This window comes from Dermacentor silvarum, chromosome 4, assembly GCF_013339745.2.
Source record: "Dermacentor silvarum isolate Dsil-2018 chromosome 4, BIME_Dsil_1.4, whole genome shotgun sequence".
In the NCBI taxonomy this organism is placed as follows: Eukaryota; Metazoa; Arthropoda; class Arachnida; order Ixodida; family Ixodidae; genus Dermacentor; species Dermacentor silvarum.
Window position 1 is genome coordinate 95,532,949 of NC_051157.2, and position 27,337 is coordinate 95,560,285.

A 27,337-nucleotide genomic window follows, 5' to 3' on the forward strand; every position below is an offset into this window, starting at 1 on the left:
CATACAAACAGCTTCAGTTATTACTGTGCCAACATTTGCATGTTCTAAGACAGTTATAAGTAAGTCATGTGGCACGCGGTCAAAGGCCTTCTCAAAATCAATCTGGAGCATCGCAACTGCACCCTTCATGGCGTCACAACACTCTAATACACACCTCGCTTTGTGAATGTTGGTAAAGATGCTTCTGCCCTTTATTCCACATGTTTGATGCGGGCCCACTATTTCTTTTATTACGCTTTGCAACCTTCTAGCTACTATTTTCATAAAAATTTTGTAATCAACATTTGTCAGACTGATAGGACGATAGGCTGATACCTGCCGAAGTTTGATAGAATCGTTCGTTTTCGGAATAAAAATGGTATGGGAAGTGAGAAATGAAGGAGGCAGAGATTTAAACTCAAAGGCCTCATTGAATAAGCGCCCCAATATCGGAGATATTTCTCGCGTGAAGGTCTTATACAAAGCCGCACTTAGCCCGTCAGGGCCAGGGGACTTCCCGGGATTTAGGTCTTCGATTGCTTTCTCTACCTCTCCTACCGAGATTGAAAGTTGCAATCTATCCTTTGTTTCGTCATCTAATTGTGGCATGAACGCCAAAAATTCACTTTTGAAGTGGTCGATATCTACCGTACCTAAAGAAAACAGAGCACTGTAATACTCGTAAAAGGCTTTCTCAATCTCGTCTTTAGCACTTGTCAAGGCACCATTATATGTTATTTCTGCAATTATATTACGTTGTGCGTAACTTTTTTCCATCCCTAGTGCGCGCTTTGTAGGCCTTTCGGCCATTACCGTTTTCTCTGCTCTCGCTCTTATAATTGCACCCCGAAATCTTTCCATGTCTAACAACTCCAATTTTTCTTTCACCGCACGGATATCTTCCTTAAAGGTTCCAGGCGTTAGACACTCTTCTTTGACAAGAGTTTGCAAGTTTGAACGTACCAGTCTCTCGTGAATACGTTCTTCATGTTTAAGTATGCTGCTTCGTTCTACAGCTTTCATTTTAATTTTTTGCTTAAATATTTCCCATTTCGGCCCAGCTTCTGAATTACTGTCACGGTACAGTTCTTGTATGCCCTCATCTACTAAAGTTTTGAAAACATCGTCATCAAGTAGTTTATTATTAATTTTCCATGAATCCCAGTTAAATTTTCCCTTTCTTTCTTTTTTGCTGCAAATGCTAAACATCACGAGGCAATGGTCAGTGAAGGAGAGAGGTGTTACGCAATAATCCTTACACAGAGGCACAATATCCAGCGACACATATGCACGATCTAAGCGTGCGTGACTAGAACCTTGAAAATGCGTGAATTGGACATTATGCCCACTGGTAATACATTCTCCCACATCTTCCAGAGCGAAATCGTTGATGATATTCATTAACTTTATCATGCTAGTCTCACGGTGCGGCGTAGCACTCGTTTTGTCTCGTGCTGAGCATACACAATTAAAATCGCCGAGAAGGATCAGTATACGATCAGTGTTACAATACTCACTAATGAGGCCGAAATATTCTAGACGCTGTGCAACGTCAGTTGGAGCATACAAACAAAACACGCGCCATTCATTGCCGGCAAAAACAAAGTCACAAACTACAAAGCGGCCCGATGGACAGCTTATAACAGACTGTATAACAATACCTAAGCAACTACGCACAAATAATACACACCCTCCTGACGTCCCCACCGCATGACTGACGCACACACTATAATGCGCCGAGAACGGGCGTAACATGCCGTCGGTCTGGTCCTCACCTTGAACTTTAGTTTCCTGCACTGCGATTATGTCCAATTCTTGTTCCATCGCAATACGATACAACTGATTTTGCCTTCTTTTAGTCGCTAATCCTCGTACATTAATTGTTCCTACGCGCAGGGACCTTTCCAACGACACAATTTTCCTGCAGGACGAGACCACCGGCAAGACGCCCTCATTTCCCATCTCGACGCTTTGTGCAGTCGCCATAGTGGCGTCTAAGAGTTCACCTCCTTGCCGCCCCTTGTCAGGGACGACGCGCGCGTCCGAACGGCGCTGCGAGGTTTCTTCTTCACCCCATTCGCTTCCAGAGAAGCTTCGACCTGTCTCAGACGCTGCTCCTGCGACACCGCACTCACGTCGTCATGGCGACGTTTTGCCGGGGTTGTCTCCGCGTCCATATTTCCCACAGCACTTTCGTCGACCGCTGGCTTTATGCTTGCTGCCTGCTGCGTTTGAGAGACGCTGGTCGCGTCCGAGGACTCTCCCGTGGGGCCCTCATCCTGGAGCACCGGACCAACGCCAACCGCGTTCGTTGTAGCAGTCTCTTGGTGCTCACCGACGCTGGACACCGTCATGGCCGGCGTCTGCAGCCCCGAGACGCGGACTTCCTTGTCAGCTCCCTGATCGGTTCCTCTCTTGTCGGCTGTCGCAGGTGCCGCAGCTTGCTCTGCCTCTTCCTCGTCCATGACAAGCTCGCTTTGGTCTACAACCGTAGATCTGCCCACGGCTTTGGCGTAGCTGCGAGTACATGCTTCCTGTCCATGGCCAAACGCATGACATTCGGCGCACTTCGGTACCCTGCAATCACGCCGTATATGACCCGTGTGCTTGCAACGAAGGCAAAGAGGGGCTCGTCCTGGCGCCACAATGAGCACTGTACCGCTGCCCAGGCGCATCTGGTGCGGTATGTTGTCTAGTGCGATACCCTCTTTCAAAAACAATCGCACAAACTTTGTCAGAGAGTCAGCACATTCGAAGCCCTCCGCTTTCCACCTGTCATTGGTCACTTCCTTCACTTCGCCGTATTCACTGAATGCCCTCCGAATGTTATCGCTCGTGACATCCAAAGCCACCCAATGCAACTTCAGACGCACCTCTTGCCTGTTGGGGTCGATGACGATGCAAAGACGATCCTTGACGACCAACCTTCCTGCTTCTATAAGCTTCTTTTTCGCTTCATCCGTCCGCAGGTTAACGAGCCAGACGTGGGACATCTGGTAGGCACCTATTACAGCAACGTCCTTGATGACGCCGGCGTCTTGTAAGGGCTTTCGAAAGTCTTCGATGCGATATGGACGACCTGAGATGTCGCAGTGCAGCATGACTGCACGCTTCATAGCTTCACCTAATGAAACGTTGGGCAAAATAATCCTGTAGTCCTTGGGCACGGAAAACGACGGGCTACCACGGCCGTTGACGACCGCTGTCGCAGCTCGCTCGGAGCCAACCATCCTGCGTCCGCACGCGTCAGTGACCGGGAGCAGAATGACTACGCCACGAAGCGCACATGGACAGACGCACCACGATGGCAATAAATACCCAACATTAACGAAAGACTGCGCGTTTCTAACGCGTTTGTGCTAGCGCGTTACGGCCCGTGTAAGAAGCTGGTGTAAGACGCTGTGGCCTCTCCGCGTTACCCCCGTATTAATAAACGCTGATGGCGTCGGCAAACGTGGTGCACGTTCCGGCATGTGTAAACGGCTGCGTAAGACGCTGTGGCCACTTCCCCTTAGAGTACTGCACGTTTTTAACGCGTTTGTGCTAGCGTCCCCTTAAGCGGGAGATGGTGCAATTATAATGAACGGCGCTGTTATAAAATAGGAATGACGTCACATATGGCGCGTGTCATTGATGGAAGTCAATCGTTCGATTTAGTGCGGCGAGACTGGGCGAATTACACGGAAGATTCACGGTTTACCGATGATTCCCTCCGGAGCTTCGCCCACTCATCATCATTCACCCCGTGGATATGCGGTGTTTTTTTTTAGGAGCGAAGCTCCTTATAGCGGCACCCGTTCCGTCCCCGTCGTCGTAGTAGTAGTGTGTAACCAGTCTGAGAAAAATGAGAAAAAAGATTCCGAAGTTGTGTCCGTAGCGCGGAATCGAACCACGGACCCCTCGCTTCCGAGCGCGCGGCGTTAGCCCACTACGCCACGAAGCGCACATAGACACACGCACCACGATGGCAATAAATACCCAACATTAACGAAAGGCCGCGTTTCTAGCGCGTTTCTAACGCGTTTGTGCTAGCGCGTTACGGCCCGTGTAAGAAGCTGGTGTAAGGCGCTGTGGCCTCTCCGCCTTACCTTCAACGCGTTTCGAACGCGCTGCCCAAGGCGGTGGCAAGTCAAGTTCAAGTCGAGGAGCGTTTATGAATACGGGGGGTATACTCTCTCAGCAGTCATGTGATGGCGTCGGCAAACGCGGTGCACGTTCCGGCATGTGTAAATGGCTGCGTAAGACGCTGTGGCCGCTCCCCCTTACTAGAGAGTACTGCACGTTTCTAACGCGTTTGTGCTAGCGTCCCCTTAAGCGGGAGATCCGATGATTCCCTCCGGAGCTTCGCCCACTCATCATCATTCACCCCGTGGATATGCTGTGATTTTTTTTCCCTCTAATCCGACACTGGTTTTTTTGAGTACAGCCAACGGCAGTGCCACCACTACGCCATGTCTGCTTTCTACACAACTTGCTACACGTGGAAACAGCCAATTAGTGACAGCAGTTGAACAAACCATCCTCTGAAACATCTGCTTTCTCGTCCATTCGCTTGCTTCACCCCACTCTCACTCTAATCAGAATAAGGCTTGCCCTGTGGGTGCCTTGAGGACATATCTATTCTAGGCCTCCTGCTCGCTATAGACGACATTTTGTCCTTTCTTAAAAGTAAGCCTTTGATGTTCGAAAACTAACAATGGACAAAGCAGATGGTTTCAAGGCCGTGCCAATTTTGAATGCATAACATTTCAATCCACGTGATCACACCATGCGCAAAATAATGACACCGAGGGAACGCACGACTTGCACTTTATTCTATGTCAGCGGTGTGACGCACCAATTCGGCTTGCAGGGCATCGCTCTAAATGTGCAGGATATAGGCAGAAAGTTTGATCATGGCAGAAAGTTTGACAGAAAGTTATAGGCAGAAAGTTTGATCTAGATGCCTGGAAGGCATCTAGAAAATTTCTGACGAAGCAACACAACTGTGAAATATATCTTATGTTTTGCTTCTCAACTGCCACTTGTCTTCGGGCCTGGTCCCTACATCGTTGTTTCCGCTTTATTGCTCGTCTTGAGAGCTTGAACGAGTAACAAATTATCTATTTTATTCGCAGCACTCAGCGTCTTTCCGTTCAAATGCATGCCTGCTGCTAGGTTTTCCTAAACACAACAGTGGCGGCCCAGTGAATATTTTTTTCTGTATCTTTTTCATCCATTAAGGCATCTGCGTTTAACTCCTTCAGCCACTGCGTATTGTGTTGTACATGCTAAAATAAGTAAAGAAAGTTAAAAAAAATAGGAAACATTTTACTATCAGTAGACGAGTCACAAAGTGCTGCATATTTATTTTAGACTCAGCCGATAAGATGCACTGGAAATCCAGTAATTGCTATGAGTGTATTGCACTGCAAGATAGCTATTTGGGTGCTTCCTGACACTTCTGACTGAGAGAGGAATTGTCAGTTTGGCCGCGTCTCACCTTTCCATAATTTTGACCTCTATGATTTATTTCAGCAAAATTGCTCATGCTATTATCTGTTTCTATGTGCCCCGCACTTATAACACTAGGCTTTGCAGCTTTATATGGAATAAGTTTTGAAGGTCAGACATGGATTTCAATATTTCTGGCCGAGCTAAAACAGGTTAAAAATTTCAAAAAATTTAGCCAATTATTTTCTTGTCGTTTTTGCAGGTGGTAAAGGTGCAAAAAATTAGTTAATCAATTTTCAGGAGAAATAATTGAACCGTGTGGCAAATTGTTGCTTTTTTTTTCTAAGTTTAGAACGGTGTTTTTCAGTGATTATACATTTGGCCGAAGTCACATTTGTCTTTGCCCAACCCTACATTAGATGATATATTAGGATGATCCAGCCAAAATTTAACTGGAGCAGAAAGCAGGTGTAACTTCTTGATTGGAAAGGCCAGTGCGCATGACAAAATGAACGGGCGTATCTGATATTCCAAATGCGATGTGAGACAAAAACAGAGTTGGCAAGGCTAGAGTAACATAACGGTTACGAAATAACGGCAAACACAACCGACGATGACAGAGATTTCGGGGGTATAATGAGGTAAGAAATTGCAGACAGAGGAGACTGTTTTTAGAACAAGAGGAGAGTGTAAACGTTTGGATCCTTCGCACTGTAGCGCACATGCAAGCAAGAGGCAGATATTAAAAATAATTCTTAAACGGTGATGTATGCGGATCAATATGCAGGAACAAATTTATGCTAGAAATCTTACAGCTCAGTTCGGTTATTTCGCAAGCTATATCAGTAATGTGGTCATGACACAAAATTTTCGAAATGGATCTATGCATTGCATCATAATATACACGTGCCCCACAGCACCGCCGTCGCGCACTCCAAAACAAATGTAAACTTCAAAACGTTCTTAAATTACAAAACACGCGTAATGTTTGCTTCTTATACAGACAGGTTATTATAACGCAAACGTCTTTTTTTCCATTACAATCGAAGATTTAAGTGGCGTGTGCCACAAAACCTCGCCGCAAGCAACCCTGGCCGTCGCAGCAGCCGCATTGTTGAAATTCCAATCGTGTGAAGTGAACCCTATAAAATCCCATCAAGACGCGTGCTTGTACGGGTACTTCTGGCTCCCAGTCGCAGCCTGTGAAACAGGCTTTACTCGTTTAAAAATTGCTCATATAAGTTGCTGCCTATTCAAGTAACGTATACGCAAAGCAAATAATTTTTGTAATCATTGATACCTACGTGTCAAAGCAAATTCGGGGCTCCGACGCTCTTAGCGTTCCATTTACACTTGATATCGACCACACCATTGCGCGTCAACTTTAGCCACACAAAAACAGATGCGGAACGTCCCTGAACTGCTAAGCTGTAGAAGGCAGAGCACCAATATAAAATCGTCGCATTATCGCGGCCCCACATCGTCATTGCTAGTCGTTGAACTAGATTTTCAGTGTCTTCCTCTGTTAAACTGCAAATCTAATATTTTGGTTCACGCTCATGTGCAGCCTAAATGTGGCATTAAGCGTAAAAAAGCACTCCATGGGAAAGTGTATTACGAGTGTCAGTAGTTTGTATAAGTCCTTCCTCTATTCGGGTCATTAAGCTCGAACCATGTGTACCCTCCCACTGCGTGAGCGCTGTTTTAGTGTGACTGAGAAAACCGTACGCGCTCCGAAACGTCCTTGCTTCTTCACCTCGACTTAGTCAGTCACCAGCATATATTCATAATTCTGATCCATTTATGATAATTATTTCTTCTTAAAGCGAAGTTTTCTTGCCGAGTTCCATACGTATCTGTCCTGCAACACCGAACGCCACGGACTCGTGCTTCGACAAGGCGCATAGAACTACCTTTCAAGCGGACTAGCCAGCGTGTTTAGATGTGTGGCATGTTTCGATCCCCAATTGCACTAGAAGAACAAAACGTATCAGAAACACCACGAGTCTAACACACTATGGATCATCACTAAAGATTTGAGAAAATATGTATGACGTAGTGCATGTAAATATGTTTATATAATATCCAGCCTGTCTAGAATTCACTGCGAATAAAATAATTTCTTCGTATACCATGCTGCTCCTTAATACTAATATTTATACCAAGAAAACCACGCTTCATATGCACACGCACATGGTGCATGAGCCAATCACATCATGAATGCTTCTCTTTAAATCGATGTCAACTGTAGTTGAGTCTACCTGTTTTTGTTTGTTCTTTTCTTTAGCCGCCTCCGTTTCAGCCTTTCTCAGACTGCGTCGTTGCGACTTCACTGGGCAGGTCAATTTCAATGCTGCGAATTTAATGTGCGCAACGAAGAAATCCCTTATAAATAACTTATAATGCCCGTGAAACATTTATTCACATGTCGCTTCTCGGTATTTCTGGTTCCAGTATACATCGCATGCGTATCTTTATCGTTGTGATGTGGACCTTTGCGAGCATCTAGCCGTTTGGGCTCAAGAACACATAAGATTTCTCTTCACTGAAGACTCAATTGAACTCAAACTTCCAAAATCTCAAATTCGGGCTAGTCATTGGGCATGATTCTATACGTCTAGTGCTATACGTCTATTGACTTCGCGGTAGGTTTGTATGCGGGTTAATATGAGTAAATTAGCGCATGAGTGAATAAAGTGGCTCGTGGAACTGCTGTGCACTCATCGTTTGCAGCACCTGTGGTACATTAACGTCTTGTAAGTGATTGTTCCTTATTAAAAAACCACAGGCCCGCTAACGTCCGCCGTCTGGATCCAAATGCTGCGCGCCAACCAAGTTACGTGTCAGTACAAGAGTATATATTTATCACAACATCGTATGTGAAAGCCAGCTCTTGAAAAGCGTGAGTTAATTCTTTAATTTTTGCTCGGAAAGCTTGGGATCCGCATTTTCCTTCATCCTGGTCTCACTGAATGAAACGGTTGCAAAGAGGGGATAAAGAAACGATTCGCGGTATGTTGCCGATTATGTTTGCTTAACGAGTGAAACACAATGGAGTAATTGGTTGTCAGCGGCGGGTGACTATCCGTGGTGATCGCACAGAACGCGTAAACGCAGTATTCATCATGCACTGCGCGTACCGTGTCTATTGTGACCATCGTGGGAACCCCCTTCTAAGACCTTGGTCACTTGACCATCGTGGAAAACCTTTTCCGAGCAGGCGTTTACTCAGTAAATGTACGCTAGCCAAAAGTGCCGCGTTCGAAGCTTTCGTTGACGAATGGCCCGCGATTACTACGCTATCAGGACGGGGAGACACCGCATGTCAATCACCCTAACATCATAATCATCGCAGAACAAAAAACAAGAAAGCAAAGCCAACCGGGGATACTGGACTAAGAAGAATACGAAACATGAACTATAAAAACAAAACAATTCTTCAAGAACGAGGCGCTGCGTAAGTCAACACGAGAGACACGAGAGATGAACAAAAAAAAAAATTTTGCCTAGCTTGCACTGGAGGCGCAATGCTGAAGAGACAGCGGAGCTGATGGGCACCTAATATAGTCTTGGCTTTTGGGCTAGATTAAGCCCCACCCAATTAAATAAATAAGAAAAATGGCATGGCGATACATGCGGCCGTGATAGTTTCGTAGTTTCGTTTTTGGTCAATGCATCGTCGCGCGCGCCTTTCCGCTCTACGGTGTTTGGTTGCATTACTGATGCCTGCGTGTGTATTAGGGCTGTATAAATGGCCCAAGGCGCTTGATCAGGGCATTTGACTCGATTGTGTCTTTCATTGGCGTCGCTATTGGCGGCAAAAGAGCCAGAGAAACCGATGGTGTGCTCTCTGCATCGATTGTCTATTGGAAGGTATTCGCCCTTCATCAAACCTCCTACCGGTGCCCTGCAGCGAATTGGCGGCTCGGCGAGTGCTGAATGTCATTAATAAAGTAACCATACCGAGTATGCACAACTTGGTTCTGTCGGGAACATCGTCGCCTGGCGGAGGCTTCGCCTCCCGTCGAAGCACCGCCATCGCTACCAGCACGAGGATCAGTCATCCCCAGCATTTTCCGGCAACGCAAACGCAGCGACCATTTCGGCATTTATCAATTATTGATCGATTATCGATTAGCTGTTGATTGGCCATCCATTGGCTATCGCAAGCTATTGGCCACGTATTTGCGCTAGGCTATTCAATAGCAAGTCATTCCAAGCATTTTGCGTAATTTATTGATTATTGGTCGATTATCAATTAGCCATTGATTGGTGATCGATTGGCTATCAATGACTGACTAAGCTTAAGTAGTCCCAACCATGCTTAGCTAGACTTAACCAGGCTCAGCTTCGCTAGATCACAGGGTTGTGTGCCATTGCGCTTGCGCCCTTTCTGCACTGCCGCCAGGATCGGCCCACATTTTTTCCGACGCGTCACGGACTTGCGGCCGGCTTAAACAGCTCCGCTGTTAAAAACAACGACATTGCTTAAAGAGCGAGTTGCTGCGCCAATAAATTGGGGCACTAAGCATATATTCAACAAGGAGCTCGACTTCGTTGTCGTTAAGTGCTAAAGAAGGCGTACTAATGCACTTGTCATAGGACTTGAGAATCTTCTTTCTGGGGTTTTGCGCGCCAAAAGACTTGAGATGAAATGCCTCAACAAGTTTCCTCCATGTTCTGTCTTGTGACCGCGTTATAAGTGAGTTGCGCGCAAATTCCGGTATGCACCCGCACCTTTTTCATTGTCTGGCTAGATGCCCTCCCGAATTGTTTCTAATCGATAGCGTCTGCCCTATTTGCCTGTCATTGAAGCATCTTCTTGTCTGTCCTAACAAAACTTTTCCATAACTCAGGAGGACGCTATGCACTACATTAGGAACGCATTCGGTTAAACGAGTGGCATCGTTCTTATCACAAAGCTTTTATTGTTCTGTTTCGATGTGAGGGAGCATATTTCTGAAAGCTTACACGGGGCTGAGAACACGATATTGACGTTATACTTCGAAACCACTGTCTTCAATTTGTGCGATATCCGGTTAATAATTGGAATAGATAGCATTGGATGGTCGTTCACGTGCCTTAGTGATATTTTTCCTTAATGCTTCAGCTTCGGTGGAAGGGCCTCGCAGACAGTGAAAAGGGGGGATAGAGGGTACTTGGCTGTTTTTGGAGCTCGATATGGATAGAAAAACCGCCTCGAATCTCATCATGACAAGACTTATCGAGCGGCGCTTTCAAGCAGGTCATGGCGATTCGTCTTTTAACGAGCTTTGAATCTGCCATGTCAAACAGCAACCGACAGTTTTAGTTCTTCGACTATATATCCAACAAATGAGGTTGGACTTGAAGATAATTTTAAATCCAATATCTGAATAGTATTATCCTCTCCCATTTTCAATGTGAAGCTAAGTTCGTCTGCTGCATTGTAGAAAACGTTTAGAATGCCTCTAATAATAGCTTCGGGGATTGGACCACCTACGTTGTTCAAAATTGGGAGCAAGAACATCCTCTACGAACGATTTTTACGGAGAAGGGTTCATGGCAAGGCCTCTAGGAACGTTCTACTTTGGCCGACTGCCATATAATCTAATGGGGATGCTGCCGAGCAAGTCGCAGTGGTTTTGACGTCACCGTTTTCGTCACACTGGCTTTGGCAGTAGAAATATCGTTCACACGAGCATGATGTATGAAGCAGAGTGCACGGGCCTGCTATCTCTTCTCTTATTTATTTCTTGTGGGTTGTGGTTACAGGCACCGTATCTGCTTTTTTTTTAAGTGTCATTCTTTAGCTTTTTATTAGTCGCTTGGTCAGCGCATGTACTGCAACCTGACTGCACGTACTTTTAGAGGCAAGTGTCCTGCTGTGCGATAATCTCGATTGTGTCTTATCACCTCTGGTATTCGCAATGCACACGGACTATAGGTGGTGCCCTAGGTGATTCATGATGGCGTACAGAGAGAGTACCAAAATTCTCGACTGCGCGTCCGCGTCGTAGCACGCCCGGCTTTTTCTAATCCTGCTCGTAACACACCGAGTGTATTATATTTTAGAGTTTATTGTCATCGGATGGGGAAATGCGGCTGCATTTTACAAAACAGCTATCTCTAGGAGAGAATATGGGACACCTTTAATCGTAAGAAAAAAGGATCCGGTGTCTAATCGAAGGCGAAGAGATTTTCAACGCCGGCCGTCTAATTTGTTGCGGCGTCAAGACATGCAGTGCTCACTCTGTTACAATTCAAGACTGTGTGTGCACACGCCCCACGTTCGAGGGACGTCCCACGTCCAAGCTATTTGTTGTGTGTTGCAGCCACAGTGCGCGCCTCCTAAATACAAATCAGCATTGAATGCAATAATTAACGCCCCGCGTAAATATAGATGACTTGCGTGCATAACCAGAAATATCCGTGCGTGCTTGTTATTTTACTGCGAATGACGCCCTTAACCTTACAGATGTATGCGACGCGAAGCGAATCTAGAACGAACGCTTAGGATAGAGTGCACCGTTATTGGTTTGAGCCAGAAAAAGTACGCCGATATTGTTTTAAAATTCTGTTTTAATCCAAAAGGGTCAGTTGTTCAAGCAAATATGCCAGAGACCTAGCGATCGGCGCGCAGCTGCGAACGTAGTTACACTCCGATGCAACGAGCCTGGCGAGGTCGAGGACGCGCTTCAGCGTGCCGCCCAAATTTATTGTTTGCTGCCGTGTTGCCTGCCACTGAGTCAAAAGCGAAGATTAGTGTGTGTGTGGGAGGGGAGGGGGGGACATGGAGAGGTTTGCAGCGCAAACTAGAGCACTGCACGGCCCGTTTTTACATTGGGCGGCCCGCCCGAGCCCGATCAAAACTTTTATGGCGAGACCCGGGCCCGGCCCGGGCCCGGAAATAATCTACGTTACCCGCCCGGCCCGGCCCGCCACCCCTTTACCTTAAGCCCGAGCCCGGCCCGAGCCCGGCTCGAAACCGGCCCGAACCCGGCCCGAGACCGAAAAATACATGTTTTTCAGAGTTGAGAAGCCCGAGAATAACTCGCAGAAAGCCCGAGCCCGGCCCGGGCCCGCGTCAAAATACCACAGCCCGGCCCGGGCCCGGGTCACAAAGCACACGCCGTGCCCGAGCCCGGCCCGAGCCCGTGAAAAAACTGCTCTACCCGGCCCGGCCCGGCCCACGGGCCGGGTCGGGCCCGGGCTTTCGGGTAAGCCCGAGCCCGTGCAGTGCTCTAGCGCAAACTACAGCGACAAAACGTGCGCTAAACCTTCAGTGGTGGCGCCTCAGGCTTGTCGATCCGGACTTCACCGCCCACTCCTTTTTAAGACACGTGTCCAGCGGAAAAGAATCAACCTTATCTCATCCTTCGCCGCTCGGTTGGTGCACTGAGGCACGCAACACATCCCGTTGCTTTTAATATTAGGGGCGAAGCTCCTTATAGCGGCACCCGTTTCGTCCCCGTCGTCGTAGTAGTAGTGTGTAACCATTAGTGTGTAACCAGTCTGAGAAAAATGAGAAAAAAAATTCCGAAGTTGTGTCCGTAGCGCGGAATCGAACCAGGGACCCCTCGCTTCCGAGCGCGCGGCGTTAGCCCACTACGCCACGAAGCGGACATGGACGCACGCACCACGATGGCAATAAATACCAACATTAACGAAAGGCCGCGTTTATAGCACGTTTCTAACGCTTTTGTGCTAGCGCGTTACGGCCCGTGTAAGAAGCTGGTGTATGGTAATAGAAGCTGTTAATAAAACAGAAACGCGTCCGCGGATACCGAGTCACACGGTAACACCGTGCGGATACTCTTGGAAATATTTCTCTCGCTGGCCACTACGCGGCGCGACAGTCTCTGTGCATTGCGAATAGTGGGACGCATGGGTCTGCCATGGTGTATGGCTATGATGTGGTCATTTTCTTTTTTTTTGGGGGGGGGGGGAAGGGGGGTGGAGGGTCCTGGTGACTATTTCATATTTGGTTGCGTATCATGACTGTGATAGCGCATGATGCCCTTGTGCTGTAATTAAATATATGATGTTTCTTCAATAAATCTCAGTTGGAAGTAAGCACCAGTCCTGTGTACTCGTCTCGTCCTGCTTTCTATCACGATTCTGCTTTCCTTCTCATACGAAAGTCATAGAGCCAGACTAAGACTACAGTGTGCTAAGTGTTCAGCAAACTCCGCTTAGTAAATTTAAGTGAAAACTGGGATGGGGAAACGAAATACTCATATTTCTGGCGCGGGCTGTCACCTCGTGATCAAAACTTGTTTCAGTTGTTTTAAATGCAGAGCATTTCTTTAACTCACATGTAGCGTGCGCCGTCCGTCCGCAACAGCTCGAGCACAGGTGCGCCCTCTCCCCCACTCTTCATCTCCCGCATCACGCTTGCAGCACATGTGCAGCGCGCGAAGCGTCGTAGTTGAGTCGCGCTCTGGCGCTGCACGCACCGTAGCAACAGCAGGTGCTGGCGTGATAGCGCGCCCTCTCTCCACCCCCTATCCCTCTAACGCGCGCGCTAGGAATATAAAGCGGGTTGGCGCGGGCTCCACTCGTCAACTCCTGCGCTCTCTTGCGTTCGTCGGCGGTCGCAGTTGATAAGCGATGGCAGCAAGACCTTCAATTAGTTCTTCTTCTTTCTGGGTTTTACGTGCCAAAACCAGTTCTGATTATGAGGCATGCCGTAGTGAAGGGCTCCGGATTAATTTTGACCACCTGGGGTTCTTTAACGTGCACTACAACGCAAGCACACGGGCGTTTTTGCATTTCGCCTCCATCGAAATGCGGCCGCCGGGGCCGGGATTCGACCTTCAACTAGTACCTCGACGCAATCCAACATCAGCGCCGAAGCACCAGTTCAAGACATCGTACCATCGTCTTCGTCGACGGCGGCAGAAGACAAGGCGGTGAGGCGGCGCGCTGCCGACGCCGAACGCAAGCGTCGTAAGCGTGCTGCCGACGCCGAACTTCGTGAACGAGAAGCCGCGGACAGGCGTAAACATCGACAAGCGGGTCCCGAGCAGCGTGCACGAGAAGCCGCGGGCAGGCGTCAGCGTCGGGCCGCGGACCCCGGCGTACGGGAACGAGAGGCGGTGGCGAGCAAGCGTCGTCGTCTGGAGGCCGCCGCTGCCGCCGCGGAGCCCGTCGCCCCGGAGGGCGCGACGAAGAGAAGAAGAAAGAAGAAGAAAGAAAAGAAGAGAACAACAGAGAAGCAATAATAATATAATATAATAATAAGAATCGCAGTGATGCCAATAAAATAATAACAACTCTACGTTACCTACTTACGATTCTCTCTTCTCTCTCAACCCAGACCACCATCACCACCACCACCACACCAACAACACCAACACCACGGAACCCCACTATGCTCTGCCTTTACACGTGTCTCTCGCGCGGGGGCATGCGACGGAGCTTTTTTAGTGCGCTTCGTTAACTAAGCAAAGAAAAACAAAGTGTCAGCGCCTAAGGCTATATTCTAGAATAAAATGCGTTTCTTGCTATCCAATCGGTGTCCACGATGCAGGAAGCCTCTCACATGCGTGACGGCCGGTGCGGGTTTTCCTGCGCCGGCATCAGAGCCCCCTCCCCGCTCCCAAAAAATAAGAGAAGAAAAAAAGAAAACATAGTTAGGAGGTCTATGGGCGTAGAAGTTTTCCTTCTTCTTCTTGAATGGGCTTGGGCCTTGCAGAAACACACAATGCACAAAACAAGCGAGAAGAACTGCTCATCCTGCAGCATCAAACATTATTCATTTTGTAAAAAAACAGCGCATACGTGCAAAAAAAAAAAGCAGTTGGGTTACTATTTTTGCCCTGTGCAAAAAAAAGTACAGAATGACAAAATATACAATGTCAGTCTGCGCTTTCAAATTATCCCACTTTCTTTTTAGGGATGGAACAAAAAAAGTCGCAGTTTTGCCCAAAATATGCTTCGATTGCCACAGCGAATTAGTAGACAGCTATACGAAGTAAAGATAGTAGTTTTACCGGCAGTATAAACTTGTAAACATTCGTTTACTAATTAAATTAACAACCATGGTGTCATCGCGCGCAAGCAAACATGAACACATCGCACTCAATAACCGCGCACATTCGCGGGCGAAAGGCTCGAGTGAGGAAGCGCGGCGGCAGCAGTGAGCGAAGTAACCTTCGTGTTGTCTATCGCTTCAACGCAAAATGAGGGGCGAGAACCCAGCACGCACAAAGGTGTAAGCCATCAGCGCACCTAAACTCTGCCCCCAATGCAGGTCGCTTTCAAGCCCCGCGTGACCATGCGCGGCGGTGCATTCCGCAGTTGCATCTGGAGTGCAACGCCGCCCCCTCCCCTCCCTCCCCTCCGCCCGGTTCCTTGCGTGCATCGGAAGACGGCGCGCTTCCTCCCCCTTTCCTCCAATAAGCGCCCGAGATTGAGCCGAGATCGTCGGCTCTCGTCGTACGCTATCGCTCGCACATACAGCATACGGCGCGCGGCGACGGTGTTGTCGCCCTTCGACTTTATGCGGAACATCACGGCGACGCCGATGGCGACATTGACGGCAAAAATGCTTCTGGGATGTCCATATAATTGCTATTGCAATAACAACTGTTGTAATAGGCGTAGTATGATCGGCAATCTATTTGATTTTAATTATTTCGCTTGTACACTCTTTAGCCTGTCAACTATGAAGTTGTGCTAGAACTAAGCACAGAATCAGGATGCTTTTCTGATGTCGACATATGAAACTTTGCTCGCAGTCAATCAGCATCTCGTTGAAGTAAATATAATATTGAAACAGGCAAATATATAAGGTTAAATGGGACCGGATCACTGGGCGCTCGGCGTGTGACACGCGATAGGGCCGTCTATAAATAGGCGGTGCATCGCCAGTATGTATGCGATGCTGCACAAGGGAAGTTTGTCCCAAAGGCCGACCGGCAAGGTCAAAACTGTCGGAATAAGATGTGAGCAGATGACGAAAACTGTCGCTCTGTGTGGGGGTAAGGTCTATGGCTATGATCTTGGTAATGTCGTCGTGCGCTGGAGGCGACGTTGCGGAATGAGCATTGCAGGCGGCGGAAGAGTTGGAGGAAGACGGATGAAGCGAGAGGGAAAAATGTCGTACTCGTGCGACGGCGACAGTGTGGCGAGAGAGATCCCTTTGGGTAGTACCTGAGGGCAGAATCCAAATTCAGGAGCGAAAGGTAAGTTTTGTTAGCCGATATGGTCATTACGGCGTGAGGAAACGACACGCCGTGCAAAAGTAAGGCACTACACTGGGAGTGACGACATAGTCCCCATCTGGTACACAGGGGTTGGGCACAGCAATGATACAGGTCAGTGCTTGCGGAGATAGACGAACAAAGTCTCCGCAACAGAGATGGATCGGCATGGTGTCGGTAAGGTCGGTAACATCAGGGTAATCGAGTTTGACTGCACCAGCCGAGCAGTCAATTATAGCTGAATGGGCAGATAAAAAATCAAGGTCAAGAATGACGTTGTGATGGCAATGGTGAAGTACATGGAACAATACAGATGTGTGACGACCGGCGACGCTGACACGAACTGCACACATTCCCAGCACAGCAGGGGTTCCCCCATCAGCGACTCGTACGACGCAGGACTCGGCAGGAGTGAGCACTTTCTTGAGTCGCTTCCGGACATCAGCCCTCATGACCGAGAGGTGTGCGCCGGTGTTGATCAGGGCAGTGACAGGTAGGGCATCAACTTCCAAGGCCATTAAGTTCTGATCTGTCGGCAATGTAAGGAGAAGACTTGCAGGTCGAGAGTCCAATGCAGCGTCATCTCCGGGAGCTGCATCTGTCAGTTTTCCGGGGATGAGCGTACAGAAGGGTGCGGCGATGAAAAACGACGGGGCAGTGGCGAGCGGGACCGACGATCGTCGGCCGACGGCGAACGGCATGAGCATCTGGTGGACGCAGAAGGGCCACGGTCACGGTATGTCGGGTCATTTGGAAGATCATATGGCTGTCGCTGGTTGTCATTGTGGCGGTAGTAAAACGAGGAGTGTGAGAACGAGGGCTTACGATAACGGCAATAGAGAGAAATGTTCCCCACGCCGCTACAATGGAAGCATATGGGCTGCCGTCAGGCGTTCGCCTTGGGCCGGATCTCGATATCGTCGAAACGTCGGTGGAGGTCGATGAAGAGGGGCAGGGCTAACCGGAGGGCATGGTATGGAGCACACGGGTTGAATTCCTGCGTTTGCTAGTTCATCGCGGACAACTGGATGAGGGAGATCGTCGATTGCCAGTATCCTCAGAAGGGCGCGTGAAGAATTGATGGCGACGCAGCCTCGATTTCGCGCCACAAAATTCGGACAACGCTATCCGTAGTGGACGACTGAAGAGCCAAATGAGCGTCTTCGCACTACGGCGTAGAGGCGGTGGGGGGAAGCCACACGAACTGACCAGCGATGCGCCGGCTCCTTGCGTCTTCGAAGCGTCTGCCCTCACGGATAATTTCGTCTACCGTCGAGCAGTCTTTAAAAACGAGCAAGTTAAATGCATCATCGGCGATGTCTTTCAGAATTTGCCTCACTCTGTCAGCCTCGGGCATACTGGAATCGACGCAGTGGCAAAGAGCTAGGACATCAGGGATGTACGCAACGTACGACTCGGTAGCTGTCTGATCCCGACAGGATTGGTATTTCGCAACGGCGAACTTGCGACCAGCGAACTTTCCGAAGAGGTTGCTAAGTTTTTGCTTGCATACGTCCCAGCTTGTCGGCTCTTCCTCATGTGTTTCATACCAGGTGCATGCTGGTCCCTGGAAGTAGAAGATTTGCGAGTATCAATGTCAGGTCTCATTGGTTGTGTGCAGGGACGCGTTCGTATATTCTTCGATGTCGACTTGTCGGTGCCATTACCAGAGAGGGTGCCGTGGTCGCGCGGATGCGTCAAGACGACTTACGGTTGCGGCGCCGCGGATGCTGGCGGCCCGGGTGCGCCAGGTGACGACGTGCTTGACCCAGCGGCTTGGTCGTCTGTTAGCATGGTAGAACGGCCGAGTTCCAGCCTGCTGTGGAGTTCCGTCTTGTGCAATACCCAGCACCTCCACCAAAAATGAAACAGGCAAAGATATAAGGTTAAATGGAACCGTGTTTACTTTGCAGAAGATATGACCGGTACAACCAGTATGGCGGGCGTTAGGTTAGCCGCGCTACACCATCTCTTTCATCTCGTAGGTGACCGTCTTCTTTTTTTTACTTGTGGCACCGCGACAATATATTCTACGAGGACCATTTATGCCATATGTTTGTCCCCCAAGCCGCATGCAGAACTTGAATAACGCTGACAATTATGCAAGGCTCAGGGTGTGTTCATGTGTGTGCTCGGGGCATCTGCGAACGAGGTGGGGAGGGGGGGAGAGGAGTGAGCCTTCTCGGTTTCAAAGGCTTCTTCATCTTCGCACCCTACCGGCAACGTATCTAAAGGAAAACAAGGATCATTAGGTCTATGCATACGCCTAAACGTGTGCGGATCCGATGCGCTGGGAGAAAAATTTTAGGCAAAGCTGTCATAGGTGTTTCCGAGGAGCGTCGCTCTTTTTTAGCCACCATATGCAACTATCCCAGTTGGACAAATTTTCACCGGGAAATGCCTAACTCAAAGTAAACTTGTGGCAAGTATATATTGTAATCGTAATCGTGACGATGGCAGACTGCCGACAATGGGATGATGACGCGGTGCGGAAGACGACAAAATGACGGTCATGAAGAAACTAGGACGGCGTGACCACGATGGTACGACTATAGCGGCATGGTGACGCCTTTATAACGGCGATTCAAAGGCGACGACAGCATGATGACGCCAGGTTATCAACGACAGACTAATGTCAACTGTAGTACGACAAAGGGACGCTTACGACCACGTAGCGACGACGGCATAATGACAGTGAAATGACGACGATTGGCTGAAGGCGATGGCGTGACGTCGACGACAGAATGAACTCGACTATAAATGACGACGACGGCATAATGACGAAAGCATGACCACGGAGTGATGATGATAGCATGGCCACGAAGGAACGATGACGACGTATTGACGACCACGGAATGATAGCGGTGGCATAATGACGAAGACATGGTAACGATGGAATGAAGGCTACAATAAAATGATGACATGGCAAGGGTGGAATGACGATGAGGAGTGATGATGCCACCGTGGCGACTATGTAACAATGACGACAGCATGGCAACAAGGAAATGATGGCGATCAAAGGAAGGCGACAGAATAAAGACGATGGGATGACTATTAAGTAATGATTAGCGCAGAATACCGACGGCAGCATAATAAAGGTGACATGAATACAATAAAATGACGGCGGTGGATTAACGACGACTGCATGAAGACGACTCAGTGCGGAGACAAAGTGACAATAACGGAAAGACGACGACTGCATCACTATGACATGGCTGCGAAGGAATTACGACAAAGCAATGGCGACGAAGGAATGAGGGAGACGGTCTGAGGAGGAAGGTGTGTTTGTGTTCGTGCTCACGTCTGCGCTAAGTAGATCAGCTGTAATCGCCCCGTATTGCACTATATCTGGTACTGGTTTGTACCATATACCCGGGACCAGTCAATCGTGCAAGACAGCACCGACACACCAGCCGACGGGAAGTGAAGGGAAGCGACAAATAAAGGTTAGCTTTCAGTAGGCATATTACAAAAACAGCGGTCGCTAAACGCTAACCCCTAAAATCCTTCAAAGATTTTATAGCAAGTATAAGCTGATGCTAGCTGCCAATCACACATATTTCAGACGTTGCTCAAGTCTACAGAGGTTTCTCACATACATTTAAGTCTCTCGACGGGCTGCCGTTGTGCTAGCCAGCTCTACCAATACACAAACGTTGGTAATTTATTCATTCTTTATTTATTGAAAACTCTTCACTGCCCTGAACAGCATGTGCCCATCCTATAATTTTTCATCCGAACTTCACCCCAACTAAGATGCCCATACATCGTTTACTTTGCCTTGTTTCCAAATTACCAAAAAGCAGCTCCTCTTAGAGCAAGGATGAGCTCTAAAGGAAGAGAAGCGATCACTTGCGCTTGTACTTGCCATGAAAAACTGAAGTAGGAGATAGAGAAATGGAAGAAAAGGAGAGACGGCTACGGAGTTAAAGAAACACTAAAGAGAGACTTAATCTGTTAAGACTGGCAAAGTGTGCTTTAAGAACTCCATATGTGTTTATTATTTTTTCGATAAGGCGATGATCATTAAAACAAAATGTGAAGGTCAACGTACAAGTCTTTTTTTATGCCGTGCCCAAAGCTTTGGGGTCAGTGCGACAGTGTGACTTCACACATGTCACACTATTGTTCAGGCGTTTGAGACATTCGATCCCAGTAAACGTTCATGAAACTGGCTGGGTACAAGCTTTGGCTCTTTTAGAACTCAATATGGTATATAATTTTAATAAAAGTGTAACTAGACCCGCGTAGACGACGTCGAAATGAAATATGTAATGGAGAGGTGCTGCCGGAACTTGAAGGTGGCGTGAGCATCCTTCTTCCTGGCTTACCATGCCTCATGTGATGCTAAGACTGACTTCTTTGGCACTTTTTAAAATATTTATTTATTATTACAGTCGAATTTATTTACTTATTTATTGTCCCTTGAACCAGAAGATGTCTCCGTTTGACTATCGTACAGTAAGAGGGAAAGGGGTATGAAATAAGAGAGAAAAGAAAAGGCATAGTAAGCAATGTAAGACTGTTGGTTTGGGCGCTGTCACACATTCTGTGAAGGCACAACAGAGAGTATCGAAGTCCCACTGAGGCGTACAACGTCACGCAATGCAGAGTCACAATTTGTGCGCTGTTTTTTGAAGTGAACATTTCGCAGTTGCTAGCGAGAAATTTTGGTTATCGAAAGTAAAAGATGTGCCGCGAGTCCGCGACGAAGTACGGTTGCGGCAAAATATGAACACTTAGGATAACAACAAGAGCAATAGTGTAAATGAGCTCGTAATACCTGTAGTCGCAAAAATGTCAAGTATTGTGTTTTGAAACGTTTTCTAATTTAAGCTTTTTTTTCTTTTTCCCGTTTGCTTGTCAAGCTTGTTTATATTGCGTCGCGTTAGAAAATTTCAGTCACTATTCTGCAGCGGTTGTTAAAGAAAAATGTTTTCACCCTTTCTCGGTGCCACAAGTAAGAACGACAAAAATAATGAGTGAAGTGTTCAGTTAGTAATATTCAATAAACCACCACTGATGATTTCGATTGTGGCACAGAAAAGAAGTTACAATCTCCTTGCGAAGAGAAGTGTACCATAAACCGACAGGAAATGACTTATGATATTCTACTTCTTATTATGCATTCTTTCTGTAACAACAACTGTTTGCTGTTTTACGAGGTCTAATAAACCGCTTGCTTCAGTGGGTTGGAAGATTTCACAGCCGCATATCCGAAAATGAATTCGCTTTTGACAAACTCAAACTGTGCATGATGTGCGTAATAAATTTAATAAGCGGGAAACTCTGAATAAATACAGTGGTATTCACAAATAACAAGATGCACGAACGTGCAACACTTATTTGTAGTTGATCCGCGTGAAGTGGCTTTCTCTGCAGTAAACATGCACGAATTCAGCGCTTATTCTAGAATGGCGGCACCTTCTGTTCTCCTCTTCGACGCTATTGCCCAATTTCTTCATGTTTCTCCGCCATCTGGATTAAGTTCAATAAAGAGAGTAATTTTTCAAGCATAACTGAAACGGGTGGTTGGTTTCTGGTCCATGTAGTGCTTTCAATTGTGTTATGGATAACAGACTGAATACAGGAGGCGGAGGGCCTTTGGGTAGACTTGAACTATTGATTGGTAAGTTGGGTCTTTCAAAATGTCCTGCCTCATCCCTAGGTTAACAAAGTAGCATAGAGGCAGCTAGTCCCAGAAGAGTGGCATTTTGTTTTGTATCCAGGAAGAGCAGGTATACCTGGCAATGTTTGGCGTCGCTGCACCGCTTGCAAAAGCTACATTTGGTCTGAATACTAATGAAGGCCGTTTGAATACTAATAGTGCGCGTTTTGATTAGCTTTAGAGAATTGGTATTGGTTTTACTTCCGCGCTTTTTTTATGACACTATTTTCTATTGTGTCGCAAATTTACAGAGGGCGCCGGCGCTGGAAAAATATCACTGCTTACAATAATTTTTAAAATTGAGCTGTAATAAATATGGAATAGCTGTGGGAGAAAAATTCTCCCACCATGTCCGATAACTGTTCAATGGGAAATAGGAATGTTCCCAATAAATCAGTGAGGGTTCAGGATTTTCTGGATAGAGTGACATTGTATGCTGGTTGGAGCTGCAGCGTATCTACACGTTGAACTCAATCGTATACACTGCCTTAAGAACGGAAACATGCATGTTCAATAATCTCGAGCAACGATAGATTGTTCTACTCTTTTTTTTTTCATCTCAATACTCCACAAATGCATAGAAAAGGCCCGAGCTCGACACGGTGACCATCGCGTAGTCAAGGTGCTGTAGAAACTAATCGGAAATATTTTTTCTGTAACCTAACAACCAAACAAGCAAACGATGCCCGCCGCGTATCGAAATTAGATACGTGCTTTAACCTCTAGCAGAAATACGAAGTTCTTTAGTTGAAGGTCCTAGTACCATCTCTTTCCGTAGAAAAGAAAAATAGTGAGTGGGACAGGGAGCACAACTCTCCATAAAGAAGAAAAGCTTCCTGCTTGTTTTCACTGTATGTGCAATGGGGAAAATTATTCAAGCAAATGGTACACAATGGCTTGCAAAACTAATTAAATCTTCTTTGAGATTCACGTCTCATTCAATTCCACGAGGAGAACGGTCTCTTGTCAGGCGACAAGAATGGAAACACGATTGCGCTCGTTTCCGTAGAAACAATTTTTTTTCGTGTCCCTGACATGTTGCCGTAGTGTTTACAGCTCTAACCATTGCAAGATACTCAGTTCGTGCCCTCGTTGGACAGTGCAGCAATTTAGGATCAAGTATATTGGCCCGGTGTCCTTGCCTTTACGTATATTCCTGATTGAAGAGCAAAACGAGCTGGCCCGTTTTCTACTTACAGCGGTCAATATCTACTTCAGCTAACTCTCCCAATAATACTTGCAGTGGGGGAAGGCGAGACTATAGTTTTGGTGCTACGTTCAGCAAGTGAAGGTTTCGCTCACTAACCACGGTATCAGTCCGTGTTCTGACTGGAGCAATGAAACAAAACGCCGCGAGAAAATTGTGCTGAATTCAAAATCAGGTTGGGGGCGTTGTCTAGCCATTGTGGTGACATCCGTCGGTTCTTTTGATGGAACACCTCTCAGGAAAAAAAATGAAGGAAACGCGCTTCTTTTGGTTCCTCGAGGAGAACAAACTTCAATATCCTCTGCATTTTCGGTTGGCTGTGGCCTATTAAGGCGACAATGGTGTGAACTCTACCTTAGGCCGTGCATATAATTTCACTCTCTAGGCGTGGCACGCAATGCAGAGTCACAATTCCTTAATTCACTCTTCCTTAACTTCTGCGAATCTCCACACCAACGAAAGCTTATAGAGACTCCTGCACGTGCTCATATTTAAGAGTATTCTGGTACGTAAGTCAATCTGATTGAGGCGAAAGGCAGAAAAAGCCCATGTGGCCCGCTTTGGCCGCCCGTAAAAAACCCGAAGGTAAAGAACTGCTCACATCGTTCTGTGCAACTTAGGGACTTGGGGATGGTAAATTCGATAACTTATTTCCTCCCGCCCATGTTTTCTGATTAACGCGAGACAGGCGCATCCTTTTGTCATTGAAGTAGACACGACTCACGCAGTCTCCGCTCTGTTGTCGTCTCTATTGTGTCTTGATAACGTTCAACGGAACAAGTAAAAAAAAGAAAGGGTGTACTAATGCCACCTGGGGACGAAACGATAGGGAGTTTACGGTATAGACATACAACTCTTGTTTAAAAAAACATGAGATCACAGTCGAATTTTTTTTCTTACACCTGCGCAGAAGATATGTGTTCAAACTTGTTCAAAGCCAACGCACCTCCGTGACATCTTTACAGGTCTCATAGTTATGACACATTCACACTGCTGAAAACGGCGTGGATTATTGTACACGCAACTTCTTGAAGCTGGCGCAAATCTTGACCTTGCTGAGTGCTTTTGAGCTCGTGCTCAATTAAGCTTACACTCGAGTCACTGAACCATTCTGTATTTTCGAAGCCGTCTTGCCAATGCAAAGTACAGCCTCCAGACCAACATTGCTCGCATCGGTGTGAAGTTCCGTAGGGGCTTCCAGGTCAAAGTGCGCAAGAACTGGAGGCGTTTGTAGGCGCTGGCGTAGTTCGTCAAATGCTACTTTCTCATTTTCACCCCACAGAAAGAGAATATCATCGCGTGTAAGGCGCGTTAACGGGGCAGCAATACGTGTGAAGTTCGCAACGAACCACCGGTAATAGGCGCACAGCCCCAAGAATCGCCTCACTGCCTTCTTGTCGGGTGGTGCAAGGAACATTGCCACAGCGTCTATTTTATCTGGGTCAGGTCGTACACCTTCGTAAGTGACGACGTGGCAGAGGAAGCACAGTTCACTGAAACCAAAATGACATTTCTCGGGCTTTAACGTCAGGCCAGCTGAGCGTATGGCTTGAAGAACAGTGAGTAACCGGCTTAGGTGCTCCTCGAATGTAGCTGAGGACACTATGACGTTGTCTAAATAGACCAAGCAAGTTTGCCAATTCAGGCCTCATAGTACGGTGTCCATTAAACGCTGAGAAGTGGCTGGCGCTGAGCACAGACCGAACGGAAGTACCTTAAATTCGTAAAGACCGTCGGGGGTCACGAAGGCTGTTTTCTCACGATCTCTCTCATCGACCTCTATCTGCCAATACCCGCTTCGCAGGTCCATTGATGAAAAATTACATGCATGCCGCAGCCTGTCCAGCGAATCGTCTATGCGTGGCAGCGGGTAGACATCTTTCTTCGTGACTTGGTTTAATTTACGGTAATCTATGCAGAAGCGCAAGGTGCCGTCTTTCTTTTTGACCAAGACCACGGGTGACGCCAGTGGCTGTTCGAAGGCTGTATCACGTCATTCTCGAGCATCATGGTCACTTGCTTTTGAATCTCTTCACGTTCCTTTGGAGTTACATGGTAGGGGTTTTGTCGAATCGGCCTCGTGTTATCATCCGTGATTATACGATGCTTCATCAGTGGTGTTTGTTTCACCTTTGGCGTAGTCGAAAAGCAATCTTCGAACTGGTGTATCAGCTCCAAGAGGCGCTGTCTCTCAGAAGGCGACAGGGTGGAGCTGACGTCGAAAGCCAAATGTATCGAGGCCGGAATGGTCGTTTCTTGACGTTGTAAAGCGAAACAATCTTTTACTTGGGTGGCTTCATCACAGTAGGCAATTGCGGTGCCCTTCTGGATGTGATGGCGCTCGTCGCTGAAGTTCGTGAGGACTTCCGCATGCCCATGAGTCATGTCGAGTAGGCCTCTAGCAATCGAAATTCCTTGGGTTAGCAATAGTGCAACGATTTGCTCCGCGATCACATCCCCATGGTAGGGCTTCTGGCACGAGACAGATACAAGGCGGCAGGAACGCATCTGAATGGTCACATCTTCGGCGATTCGCAGACGCTCATATTGCCCGTCATGAATGGTGTCGCCATAGGGGCTTGCAGAGAGCGTCACCATGCGGTCCGTAATGTTTACGACGGCGCCGTGATCTCGCAGAAAATCCATCCCTAAGATGAGGTCTCTGCAGCAGTCGGCGAGAATGACGAAAGTGGCAACGAAGCTGGAATCACCGGTGCGGATTCGAGCGGTGCATGTTCCCGTTGGCGTCATTAACTGCCCACCGGCACTTCTTATGTATGGGCCGGTCCACGGCGTCTTCACTTTCCGAATGCGGTTGGCCAGCTCCTGCCGCATGATTGAGAAGTCTGCGCCAGTGTCAACAAGTGCTGTGACATGATGCCCATCTATCAGAATGCTAAGATCGGCACGGGCAACGTCGTCGGCGTTAATATTCGTCGCCGTCGTCGTATCGTCTTCTTGGGTAGCGTGGGGGGTATTTTTGGCGTCGCGGCACTGGGCAACCTTCCCCCCGGAGGTCGCTGCTGTTAGTTTCCCCGGCGCGGACTAGGGGAACGACCACCCCGGACGAAGTCAGCGAAACTCTGGCGGTTTGGGGAAGTGTAACGCACAGGTGACGAGAACTGCAAGCGACGACGTGGTGAAGCGGCTTGGCTGGTCGACAGGGGATCGCGGTTCGGAGCACAACGGCCGTCAAAGCGCAGAGAAGTGGCGGGCGAAAAACTTGCCGTCCCAGCATCTCGATGGGGGACAGTAACGGGCAATGTGGCCAGGTTCGCCACAGTGAAAACAGAGTGGTCGATGGTCGGCCGTGCGCCACAAGTCAGTACGGCGAACGGGAGCTCGTCTCACAGACTCCCGTTGCCATGGAACGGTCCGAGGCTGAAATGGCGGTACTTCCGGTGAAGGGGGAGGACGTCGGACCACGTCGGCATAGCTAAATGGACGTGCCTCAGGGCATGGAGCGGGTGAGGAGAAGGCTTGCCGCAACTTTTGACGCCCGCCTTCGGCAACTGAAATGACTGGAGACTCCGTAGGAGGAATTCCGAGGGCTCGCAGCTCTTCACGCAGAACGGCTTTAATCATTTCCCGTAAAGAAGTATGGTCAACACCCTGAGCTGCGGCGCTTACTGGTGTGTTGTTGGGTAGGCGGTCAAAGTGGCGGCAACGTTGCTGAAGTGCCCGCTCAATGATAGTCGCTTCTTTGATGCAGTCGTCGACCATTGTGGGCGGGTTCCGTACAAGGCAAGCAAACAGCGCTTCCTTAATTCCCTGCATAAGATGACTCACCTTCTTCGCCTCGGTCATATCGGGGTCAGCTCGGCGAAACATACGGGTCATCTCCTCCGCATACATGACGAC

General features: G+C 48.0%; 2 protein-coding genes across 2 annotated transcripts in view; both read right to left on the reverse strand.

Annotated features, from left to right (window-relative positions):
• Positions 1–27,337, reverse strand: part of LOC125944739 (cytochrome P450 2J2-like) — a 287,966-nt gene that overhangs the window by 138,591 nt on the left and 122,038 nt on the right. The gene's annotated exons all lie outside the window — the stretch shown is intronic.
• Positions 1,122–27,283, reverse strand: LOC125944986 (uncharacterized). The gene is made up of 5 exons (XM_049666493.1): positions 27,266–27,283; positions 18,313–18,453; positions 17,941–18,168; positions 16,940–17,308; positions 1,122–3,137 (listed from the first exon to the last, which is right to left on the reverse strand). Exons 1-5 carry the CDS (start codon positions 27,281–27,283, stop codon positions 1,974–1,976), a joined length of 1,920 nt encoding a protein of 639 aa, XP_049522450.1. The 3' UTR covers positions 1,122–1,973.

Bases quoted from the DNA above. Each gene is read 5' to 3' on its own strand.
- LOC125944986 (XM_049666493.1), bottom strand. The intron at 18,169-18,312 runs GTAAGTCGTCTT...TTCTACTTCCAG, and splicing joins GCATCCGCGGCGCCGCAACC to GGACCAGCATGCACCTGGTA. The intron at 17,309-17,940 runs GTGAGGCAAATT...TGCGTCCACCAG, and splicing joins GTATGCCCGAGGCTGACAGA to ATGCTCATGCCGTTCGCCGT.